The 22,259-nt window shown below is 31.7% G+C and overlaps 1 protein-coding gene across 1 annotated transcript in view; it reads left to right on the top strand.

The window, feature by feature from the left end:
• The window catches only part of LOC106708097 (serine/threonine-protein kinase MARK2), a 70,860-nt gene extending 53,132 nt beyond the window's left edge, over nucleotides 1–17,728 (top strand). Inside the window, exons 11-24 of the mRNA XM_045684741.1 lie at nucleotides 419–512; nucleotides 1,984–2,094; nucleotides 3,557–3,630; nucleotides 4,251–4,307; nucleotides 4,543–4,736; nucleotides 5,129–5,350; nucleotides 6,576–6,691; nucleotides 7,441–7,552; nucleotides 13,531–13,602; nucleotides 15,136–15,192; nucleotides 16,017–16,122; nucleotides 16,677–16,836; nucleotides 17,121–17,215; nucleotides 17,651–17,728. Coding sequence (XP_045540697.1) covers nucleotides 419–512; nucleotides 1,984–2,094; nucleotides 3,557–3,630; nucleotides 4,251–4,307; nucleotides 4,543–4,736; nucleotides 5,129–5,350; nucleotides 6,576–6,691; nucleotides 7,441–7,552; nucleotides 13,531–13,602; nucleotides 15,136–15,192; nucleotides 16,017–16,122; nucleotides 16,677–16,836; nucleotides 17,121–17,179 — 1,434 coding nt within the window. The 3' untranslated portion in view covers nucleotides 17,180–17,215; nucleotides 17,651–17,728. The remainder of the gene's footprint in view (nucleotides 1–418; nucleotides 513–1,983; nucleotides 2,095–3,556; nucleotides 3,631–4,250; nucleotides 4,308–4,542; nucleotides 4,737–5,128; nucleotides 5,351–6,575; nucleotides 6,692–7,440; nucleotides 7,553–13,530; nucleotides 13,603–15,135; nucleotides 15,193–16,016; nucleotides 16,123–16,676; nucleotides 16,837–17,120; nucleotides 17,216–17,650) is intronic.
• Nucleotides 17,729–22,259: the final 4,531 nt, after the last annotated feature.

Genomic DNA, 22,259 nt, shown 5'->3' with positions numbered 1-22,259 from the left:
ATATCTGTTTTTTTTTTGTAAGAGAGACAATATGTCCGGTGTTTAATATTATCACTAGCAATCTATATATATATAAAAGAAAGTCGTGTTAGTTACACCATTTATAACTCAAGAACGGCTGAATCGATTTGACTGAAAATTGGTGGGCAGGTAGCTTAGAACCAGGAAACGGACATAGGATAATTTTTACCCCGTTTTCTATTTTTTTATTCCGCGCGGACGGAGTCGCGGGAAAAAGCTAGTATGTACAAGAAAGTCGTGTTACACTGTAACTCAAGAACGGCTGAACCGATTTGGTTTAAAATTAGTGGCGAGATAGATAAGAACCAGGAGACGGATATAGGATATTTTTTATCCTGATTCTCTTATTAAATTATGGGCAAAAGATTTTTTATCTATAAAAAACGTATTCCTCCAGCCGGAGTCTGACGGCAGTCGGTCAGGATCGTCTCTGTCGTTACGTAACGCAGCCGCACCGCAAACGCAGCCGCAGCAAGCGAACGCGCACGCAGGTACGTACCAATATATATCTATGTACTTATATTTCATGTCAATACTTTCTTCTTCAGAACTGCTGTGATATTTGTATTCATACATATTGTCTTTTTTTTTGTCAAAGAAAATGAAAGGTATAGCACTATTTCTAAATACAAATGTTCCAGTAGAGTTTCTATATTTCGGAATTCATGTTAGATCTATACAATGTTAAAGATTTGAATGTTTTTTTTATATATACTGTGGGATAGGTTAGTGAATATTTGAAGTTACGAAACATTTAATTTAAAGAAATTAAGTTTTTTATTAGGATTTTGTTATTTGTTATGGAAAACTGTTTTTAAAGTCTAGGCAAATTTATTAAATTCTAAATTTAAGGTTGTTTTTTTTGTATATTAATTACTGATCTTATTACATCTGATATTTTGATACAGTAATTTACTAATCTGTTGAATTTTTTTATCGAATTTAGTAAATGCTGCAATAAAATAGAGAATTAATATTTCGAGCAAAACTAAGCTTAAATTGCGCTTAGGGCATAATCGAGGTAGCTTAGCTTTCTAACTGGGAATATATAATCTATATCACACTTGACAACCATAAGACGTCTCCGCGTGACGTTTGTTTTGGCGCGAAAGCAAATGTCACTTATCTGTCATTCCATTGACGTTTTTGGATGTTTAGATAGAATGTTGTGGATTGTTTTTTTTTTTTACCTGTGTGAATTTCACTATTTCTTCCCTATCTTTCATATGTAGTACATAATTAAGATGTTTTCCCAATGAATGTTTTGTTGAATGACAGTCAATTGACATTTCCTTTGCACCCACTTGTGTTTATGGTTTATGATTGTCAAGAATGTATTTTTTTTTGTATTTATTATCACTCTGGACGTCCATTGTGTATCGCTTTTTATTTTTATTGTCTATTATGTGTGCTTGATATGTCGTCTACCTGTCACAACTATTCCCCCAGCCTTGGGCAAATCGTTACGTACATATATAATTCTGACACGGGATTCAAAATGTAAAACATCTTCAACACTTAAAAGAATAAAATAAATATGAAGTATTTAAATTAAAATAAGTAATAACTTTAGTATTTTTAATTCGCAAAATATTCAAAATAATTCGAACATCGGGATCGAATAGTTTTTAATAGATTTTATCACAGTTATCGATCGATACTAAATTTAATTAAAACTTCAAATTAGTTGATTTCAAACTAAATTTCTATTCCAAAAAAAAAAACAGAAAGAGTTTGTATGACTTTAATACAATTGTAAATTGAATCACAAGACTTCTTTCACTGAATTGAGCACGTCACACGGTAATTGGCAAGCATGATCACCAAATGTAAGACATTCGATACGTAAACCGGGTCAGGGGCGGGGTCAGGGTCAGGGTCAGGGTCTGGGGCAGTAAGGCAGTAAGGCTAGTGGGTACTAGATGGGGGTAGACGTGAGGGTAACGGGCGGGCGTTGCGCAGGCGCGTGCGGGTCTCCGTCGCACCGCGGCGTGCAGCGCAGCATCTCGGCCTCCGCGCGCCCCGCCGCCTCGCGCCGCGCCTCCTCCGGCGCCGAGGTGCTGCGTGCACAAGGTAACACGACACTCTCCGCGCCGACATCTCCACATCTCTCAACACAACCTCCACGTCTATTGATACTTGTTACATCATCTCTACGCCTCTGGTTATTGTGCACTTTTAGGGCTTACCCTTTTTTATCTTTTACCCTTTTGCACCTTGATATATTTTAACATTTCTTGTTACCTTATCGATCTTTCACTGTAACTAGACTGAATTTTCAGCCTTGTTTGTGTCTTTATTAGTTTTCTTTGTCTAATTAGTTTTATTCTCTTGTTACTCACGGGTGTGCATGGTTTTTTTTCGTTTTAGTATTTGCGTGTTTCTCAATGTTTGTGAAGAATTTTCCGATGTCAAGCTTGTTTCTAGCTATCATTTATATTTTCAACTATATGTTCTTATTTGAAGTTGATTTTTTTATTTTTGTTGTAATTTTAACCATCTTTTATTTTTAAAAAGTTAAATTAGATTGAAAAAGTTTAATAGATTTAATTAATTTTAATCAAATTAAATGATATATTTTGAGAATTTACATAATTGTAAATGTAAAATATATATGACCAATATAAAATTTGTCCTTAAACAAAAATTACTTTTATTTATTTTATTTTAAATGCAAAAAGCTTTTATATGCTATATGCTGCTTTTTATTTATTATTTATTTTCTAATTAATTCTTTCTTATTTATATATTTATTTATTTTAATTTTAAATATTTGATTTTTTTTTTTAGTAAAATTAACAATAATATTTGCAGTTGTAAATTATGTGAATGCAAGGGTTATAATGCAATATAAAATTTTATACAATAATACATGTATATTGTCGAACCAGGATGAGCGAGAAAAATATTGTTGTCTCTTGAATTCTCACTTATCTAGGTTCTACTGTAATTACGCACTTAATATGTATATACAGGGTGTTTATTACGATATAAAGTTAACTAAAACTGGCTTTAAACATTCTTTTATAATTAACATTTCTGCAATTTTATTAACATAGTTTACTTTATTGCATGGTTTTATTTATTTTTGCGTTTTATAATTTTTAGTCTTTGCTAAAACTTATGTAAATTCTACTAAGCTTTAATCTTAGTATTTTAATAGAAGAAATTATTAATCGAATGTTTTTTTTTATGATGAGCATTGATAGTAAGACATGTTAAAAAATCACTTTATCTGAAAAAAAAAAAACAAATATAAAACTTCCGCTGAAATTTGTTTACGAGATTTCGGTTTTCATTTAGATTAAATAGAATGCAAGATAATCTTTAGAAATAGATAAATATCAATGCTCATAAAAAAAATCAGCTTGTAAAACTATTGTGGGTTTGAAAATAACACTTTTGTGCCTGGGCTAAGTATCAAGCTTTGTCACTTTATGAGGCGTTTCGAAGCGTTACTAAGCGGCTTCGAAGCACTTGGAAGCGTTCAGAAGCGTACTGAAGATGTTTATGCGAATCTTATTGTGGTTTACAGTGGGCACGACCACGAGCGCCGCAAATAATACAACATCGACTGCGACAACTACCACTTCTAACTTTAAAAGACAGGTACGTTATGTTTACACACATTTTACCCTATTAATAATGAGGGTAATGTTTTTTTTTCTCCCATGTCTAATTTTGTTTTTGTTTTATAGTTCAGGGTATAAACTTTTAATTTCTCCTAAGAAATAATGAATATGATCGGCTTGGTATAAAATAAGTTTGTCTTTGTGATTATTGTAAACATTTCGTAACGTTACCGATCAATCGCGTTCGCTCTTTATGGACTTGATACCTTTTTTATATCATAAGTTGGCAAACGGTTACTTGAATACGTCGCAACAGCGAAGCGGCTGTTGTTATAGACATCTGCAATTACCTTTGCGTTGCCTACCTTTAATCAATGGAGGAGGAGACGCAAAGAAAAAGCATACATCCCCTCTTCCGTCAAATCGAACTTACAATTGTCATCCTTGTCTTATAAGAAGGAGGTGGGAAGGGAAAGAGGTCTAAAATTAGGCCTCTGGCAACACACTCATAAGACGAAACGCGAGATTTACTTTCACTTTATACTTTTTGGTGTACATAATAAGTTTTATGAAACTAAATATGTCGCGTGTCATTGGTTTGACATCGCTGCTATAGTTGTTTAGTCGCAGAACTAATAAAACTGTTCTTTATTTCAGAATACAATCGATTCAGCATCAATCAAAGAGAACACGGCGCGGATTGCTCAAATGCAGGTATGACTTATTTTCATTATACTTTTTTTGTGGATAACACCGAATACCGTACAGTAACCACCATAAGAGCTATAATTTAGTTCTTTTCTATGTGACTGTGATATATTTTCAACTTTATTTTTCATTTAAAATTATACCTAGGTAGGAAATAAATGTACACGACTGTACACTAGTACAGTTGTCCGTTGATTTTTATGTGTTTATTTGTTCTGTGTTTAATAAGCAATTATCTCAGGTACAGAACACGACACGACCGAGCAGCGCACAGCCCAAACTGGAGCCGAGATCCCGTACGTTGACTGGCGGACAGCGCCGCACCGCACTGGAGGCTGCGCCTGCGCATGCGCCGCACACCGCACATGCGCCGCACGCACCTCACACTGCTCACCCCACACCTGTCAAACTATCGCCGCCAAACGACACGCCCAGGTATCAACTACATCTACTCTTTGTCCCTCATTCAAGGTATTTTGATAACAAGTGCCGCATTTGAGTCCCTCAGTGAACATTTCTCTTGATATATCTGCAATAACTTACGCCACGTACAGCATCCGACTCGAAGGATCATTGATTTATTCATATTTTATTATTTACTAATTCATAATGTCATGATTCATTAAATACACATTTCTTATATATTATTATATATGAATTGTTACATAATTTTATATATTTATGATATATTATTATCTATATATATAATGTACACTTCCGTAAATAACTAACGTGAATATATCCCTATTTATATAAATGATTATATGATTGTTGATATCGCATGTGAGCAATCGATTAACAGCATGATATTTTTACAAACGCGACAGTTCAACGCAACCGGAGACTAAGAACGGTGTGGGGGGAGGGGCGGGGGGAGTGAACGGAAGTGGTGGGGGTACGGGGAGCGCGGGTGGCGGGGGGGCCACCCCCTCGGGGGGTAAGACCCACGTCAAAAGTGCCTCCATCTCGTCGGGCAGTGGAGCACCGCCCTTAACGGATACTGCGGCACATAATGCGTCCGCGCGGGACCTCGCGCCGCCTCGCCCAAGGTACAAGGGCTTTGCTTCGCTTTGTTATCGTCTTGAGGGGTTTAGCTGTAGGGGGGGCTTATAGCGGTTTCATTTTTTTGAACGTTTGGAATCTACACTTCTTTTTTTTTGTAGGCTTTGGCGTGCACTTTTATTAGTTGAATTGGTTTATTTTTCTTTTAATACTGTGATTGAGTGCTTATTTGTCGATTTTTTAATAATTTCGGATAAAGGAAATGTTTCCAAGAAATTATCAGAGATAATTGAGTTTTAAATGTACACATGGATGTATGGATTATATTACATAAACATTAAATTTTCTTTTTGCACAGTCGTTAGATTTTTTTACAAACCTTTTACGAGCCTTCGGAAAGTATTTAATAGAAATGCACTTGGATTTTTTCTAGCACTGGTGTTATTTCGCTATACTATTTGCACAACTTTATCTTTTAGATTTTTATAGTAGTTCTCAATGGTTATTTTTTATTTAAAATAATGTTGACATGTATTTAAATCAGGTCGTTTATGAGCTTTTTTTTATTTTTTTTTTAAATATAATTCTTTGTTAGGTTTTATTTGGAATTAATTATTTATAGCGTTTATTCTAAAGTTGATTGAAGTTTTTATAACGAACTGTATAAAAAATATTTCATGGTTCATAGACCATATTGTAGTGACATGACGTTATCGTATAAAGGTGTCATGTTATTGTGGTTGGATAGCATGATTAATAGTTCGTAAGTTAAAGCTTAAAGTTAAGTTTTAGTTATTTTTATTGTTTATATTTTTTATATAATTTTATTTATACTAATCTGCTTATGCATGTTTTATTTTATTAATTTTTATATTCTATTCTATTATTATTATTTATTTATATTTTATTAATCGTTAATTTACTTTGATATTATTTACATTTTATATATTTATTTTTATATTATATATTAGGAGGATTTTTTTTTATATATTTTTGATGAATTTTAGTTCATTTCAGAATAATTGCGTATATTGAAATCTAGAAATTTATTTATTAAGATAAGAAACGATTTATTTAATTATTCAAAACAGATTATCATTTCTAAACATATTAGCATAAGTTCATTTTTCACGCCCATACATTGAACTTTCAACATATTCTATACAAGTGTACAAAAATAAACACAAAATAACAAAGCATATAACTCTAAAACAATCCACAGGAAACTATGCTTTAATACTAATAATAATAAAGCATACATTACCTTTGCAGCTTGAACTCGAGCCTGTCAAGTGGCGGGGCGGGCGCGGGCGCGACTGCACGACGCGAGTTCCCCAATCCACTTGTGTTCCCCAGAAATGTGCCCTCGCGCTCCACCTTCCACTCAGGTCAGTTCACCTCCTTTGTCACTTATATTATAACTTGAAGTACCTCCATCTTACAGAAGATTTGATTGGAACCAAGGTATCAAGTTTCTAATGATAGGAAAGAGAAGGGTATTTGCTTCAGGAAAGGCAAAAATATGAAAGGGAATTATGTATCATTACAGTCTTTTTTTTAAATCCACAAGGATCTTTTGACAGTTTTTTGACATTAACAGTGCCTATTTAGTGTTACCATTGAGCAAAAAATTCTTTCGAAGTCGTTTATTTTGTTGTAATTACTTACTATTTAAGTAGATACATCCAATTACATTAGTAAATTAATCTATTTGCAATAACTTCATTCATTTTATGGAATTTTGAAATTATGAAAATGGCAACATTAAACTATGCAACTGCCGCTTTCTAATTAGTCAAAATATGACGTTGTCAAGATGACAGTTCACATATTTTCCGACTGTCATAAGATCCTTGTGGAACTATAGGCAGTAGAAACTTCGCTATTTTAACGAAATTAGGTGGTCTTCTAATAATAATAATAATAACCTTTATTCAGATAATTACATAATTAAATATTATTTAATAGTTACATTTCTTTATTTTTTGTGTTATCTATGTGTCCGTTACGGATATAGACCTCTTCCAAATTCCTCCATTTTATGTAGCCATTCTGGTAAAAAAAAAGAGTGGATACCAAAAAAAAAGGTGGTCTTCTACAATATAAAAAATAATAGTGTATGTATTTTGAATGTCAGGTCAAACGCGGTCTCGCGGATCTAGCGCAGGGGGGGCGTACGGTGACGGGGGCTCCCCCCACCAGGCACGACCCTCCTTCTTCTCCAAACTCTCCTCGCGCTTCTCCAAACGGTTAGTCACAAACATACATACATACAATTCATATCATTTAAATATAACTATCTCATTGTCTTTGAATAAAACAAAGATAGCAATAGTTTTCTTTGTTTGTTATCTCTGTTGTTTCAAAAAAAAATTAAAGCGATTGAATTTTTTTTTTTTTTAAATCAAGCAGTGATTGTTTTGTCAGTTTTTAAATTTGAAATAATTAAAGTTTTCAATTAAGTTTGTCGATATTATTCGATACTGTTTTCATATGTTTAGTTTATCGATAAATTCGATTTTTGAATTGGTACATCACTATTAAAATTCAATGTCAACAATTCTGTGATTTAATTTTATTAATTGAAATTCGTAGTGGCATTGAATGTATTATAAAATTTTTGGTTTTAAAATATTTACTGATATAACATTCACTATTGGATAAAATGTCTAACTAAAATAACTAACTGTTCACCGCTCATTTAAATATAAATCACACCAAATAACAATATTGTTACTAATCATACAATTTCCATACATAAAAAAAACCTTAATTTTTTACTATAACTGTGTCACATTAACAACGCATTAACGCTTTTAGAATCACTTTAGTTATCTTTAAAGATATTTTGTGGTACTCGATTTTTTTTTTGTCTCAGATTTATTTTTAATTGATCTAATCCAGGGGTTCCTAAAGGGGTAAAAGGACCCCTTGGGGTCGATATTGAACTTAAAGCATTGCTAATTCTCATTCTGTCTTCTTTTATTGACCTAAGTCAGAATGTATAATAATAATAATTGATCTTAAAAGTAGGTAATTTACCCATGGGGGGTCTGTGGTAACGGTTCATTTTGGAAAAGGGGGTCACTTGTCCAAAATAGTTTGGGGATCCCTGCTCTAATCTAATCTTTAATTACGAAAGAAATAAAAAAAAATGTTTTTCATATTTTTTGTCATAAAAAAATCGTATACAGCGTGTTCAAATTATACAATTTTAATATTTGACTTGTATTAAAAAATATACATTTGTGTTGACTTTTTTTTTTTTGAGTATCACAAAATGTGTTTGTCAAGATGTCTAGCTGTAATTTCGAGGTGTTCCTTCCATTGCCACATTCAGTGTCAGCTTAGCACCGCTTCTCATGCATTTTCTATGATTAAATTTCACAAATACCATTAGTATCAAATGTCGGAATTGTTTTTTTTATTACCACCTACTAGCTATAGATTTTGGCGCCCGAAATGGGATTCGATTTTTCCCTTAAATAGATTTTTTTTTTGTTCTACTAAACAAAGGGTTGTGGAAAAGGACTCGTAAATTACAGATTTCGAAATTGAACAGAAATTGAGCTCTTTTTGATAATGTTCTTGATGATTTATAATTTTAATTTTGTGACATTTCCGAAAGGGCTCTGAAATAACTGTTTGAAGTTTTTTTTTGTTGTATATAATACCCATTTTTTTACACTTGTCTCTGTCTCTCACTTTGTCACTCGATTACTGATTAACCCATTCGTAATGTCTCTTGTCATAATCGATTTCTGTGTTGTTTTTTTTTTTAATTTGTATATTTTTTTATTGATTGTCGAATTTTTTCCCTCTAAATCCGAGCTCCGACTTTTTGTCTAGTTTACATAGTATTTTTTTTATCGTTTTTTTTTTCTGTTTTGATCTCGCGTCGATACAGGGGATGCACGATGCTATAAACTCCTTACCTCCCTGAACTGACTTTACGCACATATCGATTTTTTATATATATATTTTCGTACATTGAATACTGTCGCGTTAGATACGGTTTTTCATATCTTTTCAACAGACCGTTTGTACTTGAAAAGCATGATGTATTCCCCTAAAATCAAATGCCTTTTTTTATTTTTATTTATTTTGATAAATTAACGTGTTAGAACGAACGTAATACCGTGCTTTTAGTGTTGTCCATTTCGCATATCGATAGTTTTGAAAAGTAAACGTAAGTATTGGTTTTTTTACCTCGACGTCGTGAGAGGTGTACGGACATTTGACTTTATATCTCTCGTGCATCCCTTGTGTAACGTGAATTATTTATCTTTCTAACCGTACGCTTCTACTAACGAATGTCGACGGTCGTATCCTTCCCGGTTTTTTTTTTTTTTAATATCGATAGTCTATCCACAACCCTTTAATAATGTTGCAACGTGACGGACTTAGTTTTATTTGTATTTTTTTTTTTCATTATTATTTTAAACAAGGGAGTGTTTAGTATTGTGCATCTTTGCGACGCGAGAACAATTGTTGCCATGTGAAAAACCGTTTTTTTAAATGGCAACCCGGATTTTAGTGTTTTTTTTTTTGAAATTGTGAACAAGAAAAAGGCGGACCGGAGATGAAGAGGGTGGTGTTTAGAGGTTTCACTGACAACGTTCAATTGTATGCAGGTTAAATCAGAATCCGTGATAGAAGACTTGGACTGCTCGAGAGAAACAACAAGGATTAGTTTATTGAAATAGGAAATAAATGTGCAAATAATAATGTTATGGCTTCATACAAACATGTATCTTCACACACACAATTTTTGGACAATAGATTATTTAATTCTATTCAGGGTATTAATTGTTATAAAGTTGATTCGTAACTTAAAAAAAATATATCAGATTTTATTTAATTTCAACGATTTATAACAAAAATGCCTCTACGTTTTTTTTTTTCGTTCCATCGATACGCTGAATAGAGAATCGTTAAATACTACTTTTTATTTAACAAAGAATTGAATTATTTTATAGATAAGCGAAACCGGTTAATTTAGAACGATATCATTACTTACATTTTTTTTATGTTTTTTTTTTATATAGCGCGGCGACATATCTGTACACATATTGTTTCTGGAACAATATAGAATAGATTTTGAAACATGTACAAAATGGATAGTATTTGTTCAATCGAGATTGTACACATTGTACAATTTGGATTGTTTTGATTCAAATGAAATTGACCTGTGTACAATTTGGTTTGTTCACATACAATTGAAGTTTACGAATGTGTACAATTTGTATTGGTTTTTAAAGAGCGATGTGTGGCAGAGAACTAGTCCCGCCGCGTGACTTCACGCATTTCATATTAGATTGTAAGATGTTCGAAATGATGTTTTTTTTTCGAACGACATTTTGTTACATTCCACGTTTCGAGTTTATTTTCTTTTTGTTTCTAATGCAAATTTAGCACAAAATCGCTTATAAAATTTCCTATGTTAAATCTAATCAAATTAAAATATAGCCTAGCTCTGGAAAATATGCTCCCGTTCAATCATATCTCAAATTTCCTTACATAATCTATATATATAAAAAAGAAAGTCGTGTTAGTTACACTATTTATAACTCAAGATCGGTCGAACTGATTTAGCTGAAAATTGATGGGGAGGTAGCTTAGAACTAGGAGACGGACATAGAAACTTTTTTATCTTGTGTGCATTTTTTTTATTCCGCGCGGACGGTGTCGCGGGTAAAAACTAGTGGTTTATATTTTTTTTAGTAATCACATTATTAAATTTTCCGGAATAAGAGTTAGTCAAACGCAATACGTTTAACTTGAATCTCTAAATCCGTTTGAATTTACAAAAACTCCAGTTTGAGCCTCTTAGATAGTTCATAAAGAACTTCTTTAGAGTGACTATGATTTTTCGGAGGAACTTGGCTCTTTATTTAATTCATTTCAGCCTTAAAAAATATTTTCTTAAAATTTAAAAAAGTGTAACATGTGGACTGGAATAAGATTTTTTTTTCTTGTCGGTTTGTCGTGAAACTTAAATTTGATTGAATTAAAAAGTTGACAGCACAGATAAAATTTTTAGAAGTCTACAGTAATAAAAAGATAATGCGATTATGTGAGGAAATTTTGTGATATTGTTTCTAAAATATGTTTCTAGGAGTTCATGGCTCAATTGCGTTTTTTTCTAAGTTTAGATGCTAATTTTTATTTACTAAAAATCTTTCTTTACGGTCATAGTATATAATGTTTTGTGAACCGAGTGAGATGTAACAGTATAGGCGTAGTTAATAAATAGGTAAATAAATACTCGGCCCATCAACTATATTTTTTGGTACAAATACTCAAATTAATGTTACCGTAAGCCTGATCAATAAATTGTTCGTAACTTTGGGGCCGATTAACTTTTCATATTATACAGCGTGTTTAAAGTTTATAAAAAAATTTCATACATTTTTTTTTAAAAAAAAAACGATCTCTATTTTTGTGAATAGGAAAATTTACGAAATTATTCAATCTATAGTTTTTTTAAAATTCTAAAAAAATCACTATTAAATCAATATGTATAAAACGTAGTATTTTTTTTCTTGTTAGATAATAGAAGTTTCCATATTTTCATATTATTTGTACGTAAGTTAGTTACTAGAGATATATAAATTTTGTACATATGTGTACGTTTGAGTGAAACTTGTAGCGGTGTGATCTATACGTACTTTTTTTTTATATTCATTCAGAGTTCCATATCAATTAAAAAATAAGTACATTAAATGTTCAATAACTCGTTGTTTATTATTTGGCTAATATTTTGTATTAATTATATTCCATTTAACACTTTCATTTGATATATTTATTAAAAACTTCTAAATTCTACTGAACGATGTAAGACAAGTTACAAAATAAAACTCTTGAAAAATGAACAAAAAACTTGAATGTTCAATGTAGTTGTTTATATGAACATTTGTAATTTCATTGAAAACAACATTACAAACATTAGTTTAATAACAAAGTTGATAATTTTTATATTTATAGGAATTTAAATGTAACATCTAAAATATGGAGAAGTAATCCAAGTATTTTTTGTGATGAAATGGGATTTAGGAGTCTTCATAATGTTTGTTTCGAATCAAAACATCTTTTACATAATGAAATTGAGATCAAAAATAGTTTTCCTCAAAAATCGACTCGTTTGTTACATTTTTTGTGTTAATTTTTTTGTAACTAGATAAATTGTGGGATTACATTTTTTAGAAATTTATAAATGGGTGCTGAAAGTTGCTACATCACAAGATTTTTTTTTTTTTAGGAAATTAATATATTTTTTGACTAAAACAGAGTACAGCTCTGTTAATTTTTGGGCTTTTAAAGAAAATGCAATAATTATTGTTAATGCGGAAAAAATATTGGTTTTAAAATTAAAAAAAAGTATTCTTTTCCTTAATAAAACAGATTATATTTCTATAAATTGCAATATATGTAATAGTGACATTTTTTTTGGTATTTTTTAAATGTATCCAGTTACAGTTGTTTTGTTTTTTAGACATGGTACGAAAACGCAGATTTTTTTTAAACAATAAAAAATTTCATAGTTATCTACATGGGTACATGTGACAAAATAATCAGTAAACGCGGAAACATTTTTGAAAATAAAAATCTAAACATTTTTGCGAATTTTCCTGATAATTGTTTTTGAAAAATTATTTTGTTTAATGATTCCCAATATTTAATTTTCACCTTTACTTTATAATTGAGGTAGCTTTTTTTTTGTAATTTTAGTAAAATTTCAATATAAAAGTGTAAAGTTTTTTTTTTATGAGAGGGAGAGAGAAATACATATATTGGAATACTGTGTGTTGTGTAAACGTGTTCTTATTTCAAAGCAATATGGATTATGTGAGTGCTTCTTTGGATTAACAGATTTTTTGATTAACTAATTGTCGTTTTATTTAAAAAAAAATACCCGAATATTCCTTTTTAGGTTAATCTGGAAATTTTCTGCAAGATTTAAATTTTTTTAAAGATTTTTTTATTGATAAAGTGTGTCACGTTGCAACAGTTTTTTTTTTTGTAAATTTATTTTACTCCAGAAATAAGATTTTTTTTTCATATATTTATTTCACAATTACTATTTGTATATCATCTGTAAGATGTCTTAAATGGAGTTGTTTATCAAGCAGTGTGTATCAGATAATAGTATAGCAGGAGCTTCTATACAAGTTAAATTTTCGATATATTAAGTTATTAAGTATAACTTGGTAAGTTATTTCACCAGCTTATCGGTGTTGGGTGAATCGACTGGGCGACAGAAACCGCGCATATTTTCCTCTCTGGACATACAGCGGAGGTATAAAAGGGAGTTTACGTTTATATATATTGTTATGGTTTTTATTTGAACGTTTTTTCTTGGTGAGGCAATGATGGGACGTAGTGCGGCATTTCAGTGGTAATTTTAGCATAGTATGATTTTTGAAACTCTTGTTGAAATATTTAAAATAATAGAAAAATACTTTTTACTAATATTAGTAGTTAAAGTTGATACAAAGATTTTTACTTAGTGACTATTAAAAAGCTATATTTATTTTTCAGTATTACATTTTTACTTGAATAATTTTTTTATTTAATTAAAAGATTGGTTTTTAGTTATGATTTTATTTTCGTATTTAAACTTTTAATATAGCCACAAGTAAACCACACTACGTGTCCGATCAAAGGTTTTGTCGTTTGTGTCATGAGTAATCCAACCGATTTTCTAAATTCTGAAGCAAAAAACTACTTGATACCTCACATCAAGTAGTTTTTTTGCTATTTCACACTTGTATTGGGTTCCAAACTTATTATCGGAGATGTAATTATTGCAATCAGAAAAAAATGCTAGTATATTTTTTGAACATCCTGTATATTAAAGTATGAAATTGGCTGGATTACGTCGTTCAAATAACCGAGATCTAATGATTTTATTGATGTGATACGTTTGAATGCGAGTTTTTGGTGGTCTAACTTTTTTTTAAAATTACAAATAACATTTTGTTTTTTGAATTTTACTAATTGTGTGATACGTTTGAATTTTAAATCCTTATTTTTAAATAATATATTATTTTTTAACCATAAATATCTTAAAAATTCAGTCTAATATATGTAGTATAAAACCATTTAATTTTAACAAACAAACCTAACTTGTTTAACCGTGAATTCGCACTTCTAAAAAATTTACATATAATATGGGTTACAAAATCGTTATGTTAGAAAAATTTAGTTATGAATGCAGTTTAGTTAGGATTTGGAGATTTGGCTAGAACAGGTAAGGAGGTCCCTTAGAGTAAACTGAAAAATTAACGATCAATGTCTCTCTCAGTCTTAATTGACTTCTAGGTATGAAAGATAACTTATAGCACGAATGAATCGGACAATGTCGTATGAAAACCTTAAAAATCATTTTAAATTAACAAACATTTTAAATGAAGGTAAGTCTTGAGTGTTTTCGCATGGATTGATCTTAATAACTATGATTTTTTACGTGTTCGCCTGCTTTTATGCTTTGTCGTGTGTTTTGTTCACCTTTAATTCTTTTATCCAGCTGATTCTGACACCTGTCAAAATTATAGACTATTTCAAAATTACAAAAAGAAAAATATTGTTATAATTTTTTTTGTAAAATTTTTATGCATCCTGTATATCAAAATTTATTGTTTTCCCATAACTTTATTTTTTAATTAACACATTAATGTAAACTATTTTTTGTTGTTTTATATATTTTTTATGTAATGCAGTCTTAAATACATTAATAAATTTTTCAAAATTTTTCAAATGTTTGTAGTAAATGGGCATTTAACTTTAGGCCCTAGTGTTTAGTTTTAGTTGTTATGTTTTCTGTTTTTAGGCCATTGGACGGTAACACTCCGAAGCATGCGGTAGGCGCTAGCCCAGCCCTGCTTGGGTAATTATTCCTTTTTATCCTTTGTTTTGGTCTCTATGAACAATTTTTTTTGTCTCTGCTCAGTGTTTGGCCTAGTCGTATTGTCTATTATTATTATTAAGGATGTTTTTTTAGTTTAATTTATTGTTGTTAATATTTTTAATCATCCTGTAGTTTTCATTTAATTGAATGCGATTTTTTTTCTAATTTAACGTACTTAAAATACACAAATTGCAACTACAATATTTTTATTGTGAACTTGGCTTGTTAGTTTGCTTTTTTTTAAGGAAATATCTTAGTGAAAAGGCGCCTAAGTTAACAAAATGCTTGCAATTCGCCTCATGAGCATTAATATCATTTTTTCTAACAATTATCTCCAATACATTTTCATAATAGAATTAAGATCTTAGATAAGCTAGATTTTATTTGAAGTATAAATTATTGATTTCTCAGATATTTAGATATTTATCATAGACAATAAACAACGTTAACAGCAATTAAAAAACTTCTAGAAATTGGTAAGAAAGGTGGAATGATAGCTATATTAATTTTTTCTACAGTTTTACAGGATAAGAATTTAGTATTTTTTACTTAGTACATATTACATACTTATTAAATTGCAAAAATCATTAAAAATAAGAATATTTGAATTATAAAGAATTACAATAAATGTCAAATTATAACAATCAAGAGTAATAAATATAAATTCAAAAACAAACAATTGTTTTAAACGTTAATAAAATTACAAACAATTGTTCTAAATGTAATTTATATTGCAAACAATTGTTCTATAATTGTAAATGTAGCAGGTGTTAGGGTGTGAGTACGATGTCGATGTATTACAGGCAGGGCAACGAGGAGCAGGTGAAGCCGCGAGTGCTGCGCTTCACCTGGAGCATGAAGACCACCTCCAGCAGAGATCCCAATGAGATCATGGCTGAGATACGTAAGGTCAGTACTGTGACCATATTATATCAGAACAAAACTTGCTATCAGTTAAAAGAAGAACCTAATTAATACGTATATTTAATACTTAATATAGTTCTTTTCAAATATGTTAGCGGCACAAAATAATGTGGGCGCTGCGTAGTCCGTTTAGAACCGCCAATTTATACTTGTTTTGAAGAAAATTTCTCGACGAACATGAGATCATCATCATCAGCTCACTATACGTCCCCACTGAGGGGCTCGGAGCCTACCCCAAATTAGGGGTGACTAGGTCATAGTCAACCACACTGACCAAGTGCGGGTTGACTTCACACATATCATTGAATTTCTTCTCAGATATGTGCAGCATCACGATGTTTTCCTTCATCGTAAGAACGTCGGATAAATGTACATATGTAAATCGAAAATCGAAAAACACATTGGTACATGGCGGGATTCGAACCCAGGACCTGCAGATTGCAAGTCAAGTGCTTAACACCTGAGCCACCGACGCTCTTGTGAGATATGAACGTGAGTTGTGATACAGTAAATGTATAAATAAGATGTATTTGTTTTAGGTGCTGGACGCCAACAACTGTGACTACGAGCAGCGTGAACGTTTCCTGCTGCTGTGTGTTCACGGTGACCCCAATGCGGACTCACTGGTGCAGTGGGAGATAGAGGTGTGCAAGTTGCCGCGTCTCAGCCTCAACGGTGTGCGATTTAAGAGAATATCCGGTAAATATATACATATATTTGTATATTGTCTTTCTGTGCGTCCCCTTCTTGTAGATTAAAGGTAGGCAACTCATCTGCAATTGCGGATGTCTATGGGTAACAGTCGCTTCGCTATTAAGGCGAATTCAGGTGACCGCTTGTTCGTTTATCACCTAAATGTAATCTGTGAAACGTCTGGAGCGATTTTGACAGGACTTTGACTGGAAGGTAGCTGATGCACGCGGGAATGTTATAGGTTACTTTTTTTGACGAATTGTGTATGATTTTTGTGTTTGTTGTTTCAGGTACAAGCATCGGTTTTAAGAACATTGCATCAAAGATCGCCAACGAGCTGAAGCTGTGACTGCCCGCGCCCGCGCCGCCCGCCCCCGCCTGCCCGGTCAGTGCAACACACACACATACCTACACTACATTATCATACTTTTATTAGGGGGAAAGAGATTTAAAGGGAAGGGAAATATCTTTTCCCTGTGCATTTAGTTGGCAACACATCTTTCTTTATATTATAAGGAGGCAAACGAGCAAGCGGCATAAATTCGCCATAATGGTAAAGCTACCGTTGCCTAAAGACAAATGCCATTCCAGAAACGTAGTCTTACTCTAATGGACAAAGAGAGGAGACACATAGAAAGAGAATATATCCCATTCCTATGCGTCCCCTCCTCCATCTACAAAGAGAAGAATAAATTAGGCTCCCGGAGAGCAAGCATTTGCTACTTTCTAACTCATTGCAAATATTTGTGCATACATTTGGCTTTAATTATGTATTGGTGGTGTACTATCAGATGTATGAGAGTGTATGTATGTACGTCAGTGCTCGGAGCCCGGCAGCGCGCGGCTCTCCGCCGAGGATATGGTGTCTGTGGCCAACGGCGGCGCGGTGACGTCATCCGGCGCTCTGCGGCACTACCTCGCCCCGCCCCCGGCCCCGGCCACGCCCCCGGCCCCGGCCCCGGCCACGCCCCCCGCCGCGCTCGCCCCGCCCCTCTCCCTCAGTGCGCGCTCGCTGCGACACGCCCCCTGCGACTGTCTGCCACAACATCCCATACCACCGCCTGAACTATTCCACTTCTGATTGCATCCACATTCATACATACAATATGTTATATATTTTATTGGATATATTTTGTTGGAAATATGATTACAAAGCTACAAATGTAACAGTTTTTGTGATTTTATTTGATGGTTATTTGCTTTTATATTGAATACAAAATAGATAAGAAAAATGGGTCTTTTGAAATCTCAGTTATTAGATGAAATACAATCGTGGATTAACGCCTGCTAAAATTTTATAGCAACTTGTAAACATGTTTCGAACAAAATGTTGTCAAATATTGACAATTATATTTTGGAACTTATAAAAATCAAACATTTGGTGTCAAATGTTTATTTCGTTACTTTGATACAAAGTGTCTTTGTTTAATACGTAGTTCCAAAACGTAATGTTGCCATTTTAAATAATTTTTAATAATCTGTGAACATTTATACTACTTTTTTTTTAAATATGTTGAATAAATCAAAAAACGTTAATGTTTTGCAATAATTAATAATTGTGATAATTTGTTACTATTTCAATATTTAAATTGACATTTTTATGATTTTAATATCCGATATTTTTCATGAAAAAAATAGTTTTTATATTTAATGCACTCACAGTTTTTTTGTACAATTAAAATGAATTTTCCTATTTATTTATTTTATTTAATTTACCGAAAAATTATGATTTTAATTATGTTATGTGTTTGTTGTAATTACAGCAAAGGCTGTGTCCGAGTAATATTTTTTTAATACTGAAAAAAAACAACTTTCTCTGGTTTTATTTAAAAAAAAATAGAATTGTAAATTTCGTCCACTACAATTAGTAAATTATAAATGTAGTATAAATTATAAACAGCCTTTGCTGTAAAAATTACAAGTTTAATTGTTTTTCGACATTTTATTGCCACAATTTCAAATAACCTCAAACTCTCATTTATGGCGGGAATTTTAACGGCGAAAAAAAAAAAGATGGTGGATTTTATTCGCGGGCTTTTAATAATCACAATATAGAATATCTTGTATTATTTAATTAAAAAATATTAACAATTTTAATGTTCTTAGTTATATTGTAAATATGTTTTTTCGCAAGTGTCAATAGTGTGGTCAGACTATTACTGAAATCTCTCGACTTGTCGGTTGGTTTGGGGGGGGGGGGGGGGTTTTTATAAAAAAAAATCACATTACAATTTTTTTTTTGTTATTAAGTCTTAAGCGTTTGGGAATGTGCCAACCGGAGGTGTCATAAAATCTAAAAAATATCTTGGAAAGTTGTTTAGTAAATTATTGAATGCTCTCAACGCGCCTAGTTTTGTAAAAAATACGCTGCAATTTACGGTTCGAGTATTTTTAATTCTTTTTTTTTAATTGTAGATAAGTCGCGTTTGATGTTGCCAGTGTTAAATATTTTTTTAATGAATGTTTCAACACGTTGAAGTAGATAAAAGAAATGTTTGTATCTGGCAACATCGCGTTTTCTTTACCGTGCTATCGCTTCGTATCCATTACACTGTATCGTGACGTGTCGTATAACAATGTACAAAATGAGTTTGCGCTCAATTTAAACTCTATCTTAGTGTTAATTATTCTTTCCAGCTCTAATGACAAATATAAATATTGAATTATTGCTGTAATTAATTAAATTTTTATGTTGGTACTTCTCTGCTATTGTGTGCGCGGTGTTGCCATAACTAATTTGGTAGTGATCACGTTATAATTTTAATATAAATCAACGAATTATTTAATATGAATTTTTTTTATTGACATGTAATTTATGCAATAAACAGTGTATAAAATAAATTTTTAATTTCATTGGTGAAATGAATTTAGAAGTCATAAATATATAATCTATAGAAACCTTATCCGGAGCAGAAAAGTTAGTCTGAAGCCTTTTGTTTAGGTAAATTACTTCAATGTTTGTTAAAGTACAAAATAACATTTCGAAAATCGTTTCTCGATTAGATTTCAAACTTGTATGAAACACTCCATCTAGACCAGTGATTGTCAAACTTATTTCTTTCACCGCCCCCTTTGAAAATCAATTATATTTCAGAGCGCCCCTAATTTTTATTCAGCCCTAAAACATAAAAACCACAATTTCATTACTTTAATTAATTTCAATGCCCCCCAGTTTTTGGGCCCCTTATCGCCCCCTCCTAGGTTTCAAACGCCCCCAAGGGGGCGTTATCGCCCACTTTGGGAAACACTGATCAAGAGGTTATATATCTATGTTAAGAGCATTATTTAAAAATGTTTTTACTTGAAATGGTAATAGATAGACAAGGCTATCTGAACCGGTGGGTATAAGTCAAACTAAATAGCTGACTAGCGACCCCCTGACAACGTTAAATAAAGATTCTCTTTGTACTGTAATTGTCATGATTTTTTTTTAATTTTATGTCATTTACTATGTGTAAGTAGGTTTTGTATTCTGACAGAACCAACCGCGATAGTAGCGCCCCTCACGGGTTCATATATTCTTGTTTAACTGTCAAACGTAATACTATCAAATTCGGAATGTCATTGAACACCGCAATGTTGACTTGTTAATTGTATGGATGTCAAAATGGTCGTGTACGCGATCGCCAGCGGTTGTCTCTTTCTAATTATAAGGCTGAATTAGAAAGTGTCAAAAAATATTGTTCTCTTAATAATTATGGGTTAAATATTAACTGCTGAACTCAGTCATTTAGTGATCACTGAGTGACTTAGTGGAGATTTTGTATAAGGAAACACTAAGGGAAACTCTAAGTGAGCATTGAATAACTGAGTTAGGCTAAAAATGCATTATATGGGTATATACCACACTTGAGAAATTTTTAATATAAGTGTAATTGTGATCAAAGTATTATGGACTTTGTTATATAGCAATAACGTACATTATTCATTGTACACTTTCAAAATGTTTTGTCAGCCGTTGATTTTATTAACAGGCGTTTTTTTTTTCTTGATTTTGTGTGACGCTTTCCTTTGTCTTGTGTGAGCTCCGCAAACTTGTAGTTATAAAATATATATATATAAATTAGTACGTATGTGTGTTTGTCGTGAGCCGTGCGGCGATCGCGTCTGTTTTCTATAATCTAATTAAGAGTAGTGTTACACTTTTACAAGAAATCAAAATCTACCCTCTCTGCGCGGCGCGGCCGACAAATGCAATCGAAGTGCGACGATTCAAATTCGTTTTCTACAATTAATCTATGAATTATTTTTAATCTATGAGCGTTGACAGCTGTCAGATGTCATAAATGTCAACGTGACAGTTCTGTGACGCCGCGCCGTGCACGTAATGTTATTGTAATGTAGTTAAATATATATAAATATATATATTTATATGTATGAGCTTTGTTTATTATTCATTTTAGTGTTGATCGTTGCCTGTGAGGTTGACGCGAGGTGCGGCGTTTTGTGAGATATTCAACTGGAAATAAATTTTATTTTTAATTCCGATTTAATTTGTTTCATTTCTGAAATACAATGCACGACCTAATCCTATTATATACATTATAAACTTTTATTTGAAGATGTCTTTTTAAAATAAATACACCTATTGTAGACTCTGTTTTTTTTTCAAATAAAATTCAATATCTACTAGTCTTCTAGTTACTTAAAAAAAAATGGGACCCATCTGCAAGCACTTCTTATTGATTAAAATAATTTTTATCAAATCGGACCACCAGAGGAGGAGAATCGCGGTAACACACATAAAAAAAATACAGTCGAATTGATAACCTTCTTTATGAAGTCGGCTAAAAAGAAAGATTATTTTTAAGGATGTTTATAATGTTAACGTGAAATTATAAATTATTACACATAGAAAACAAACTACTAACCAAGGGAGGATTTTTTTCAATTTTTTTTTGGTATAATAAACAAATACATAAAACAGAAAAAAATATGAGTTTATTCTAACAAAAAAGGACAGGGAAAAAAATAAATCGCCAACAAAATAAATGAAAATCGATTTATTAAAAAAACATCAAAAATTCAACAAATTCGAGAAGTCTTATCGTGGGTTACCATTGCCGAAGCCCTCATGCAAAAGAAATTGTTATCTCTGGTTTTTCATAGCGATTGAAAAGGATGAAAATAATCTATTTAAGTAATTAAACAATAAAAACCACAGATTAAGTAACATGTAGACATCTATATTTAATTTACAAAATGAAATTAAAACTTAATTGGAAAAGATAAAAACTAGTATAAATTATTATTAAAAATATGACTAATTTATTTATGAAGAATAATATAACAATTTAAAGCTACAAAGTTGTTGAAATTATAAATATTTTTACAAATACAGTCGAACCTCGATAAGCGAGAAACTCAGGTTAGAGAGAAACCTCTTAGAGCGAGAAAAATATCGCAGTCCTTTTGACTCTCCTTTATTT

Source organism: Papilio machaon, chromosome 27, assembly GCF_912999745.1.
Source record: "Papilio machaon chromosome 27, ilPapMach1.1, whole genome shotgun sequence".
Lineage (NCBI taxonomy): Eukaryota > Metazoa > Arthropoda > Insecta > Lepidoptera > Papilionidae > Papilio > Papilio machaon.
Note: the sequence above shows the minus strand (reverse complement) of the source record. Positions and strands in the feature narration are given on the sequence as shown.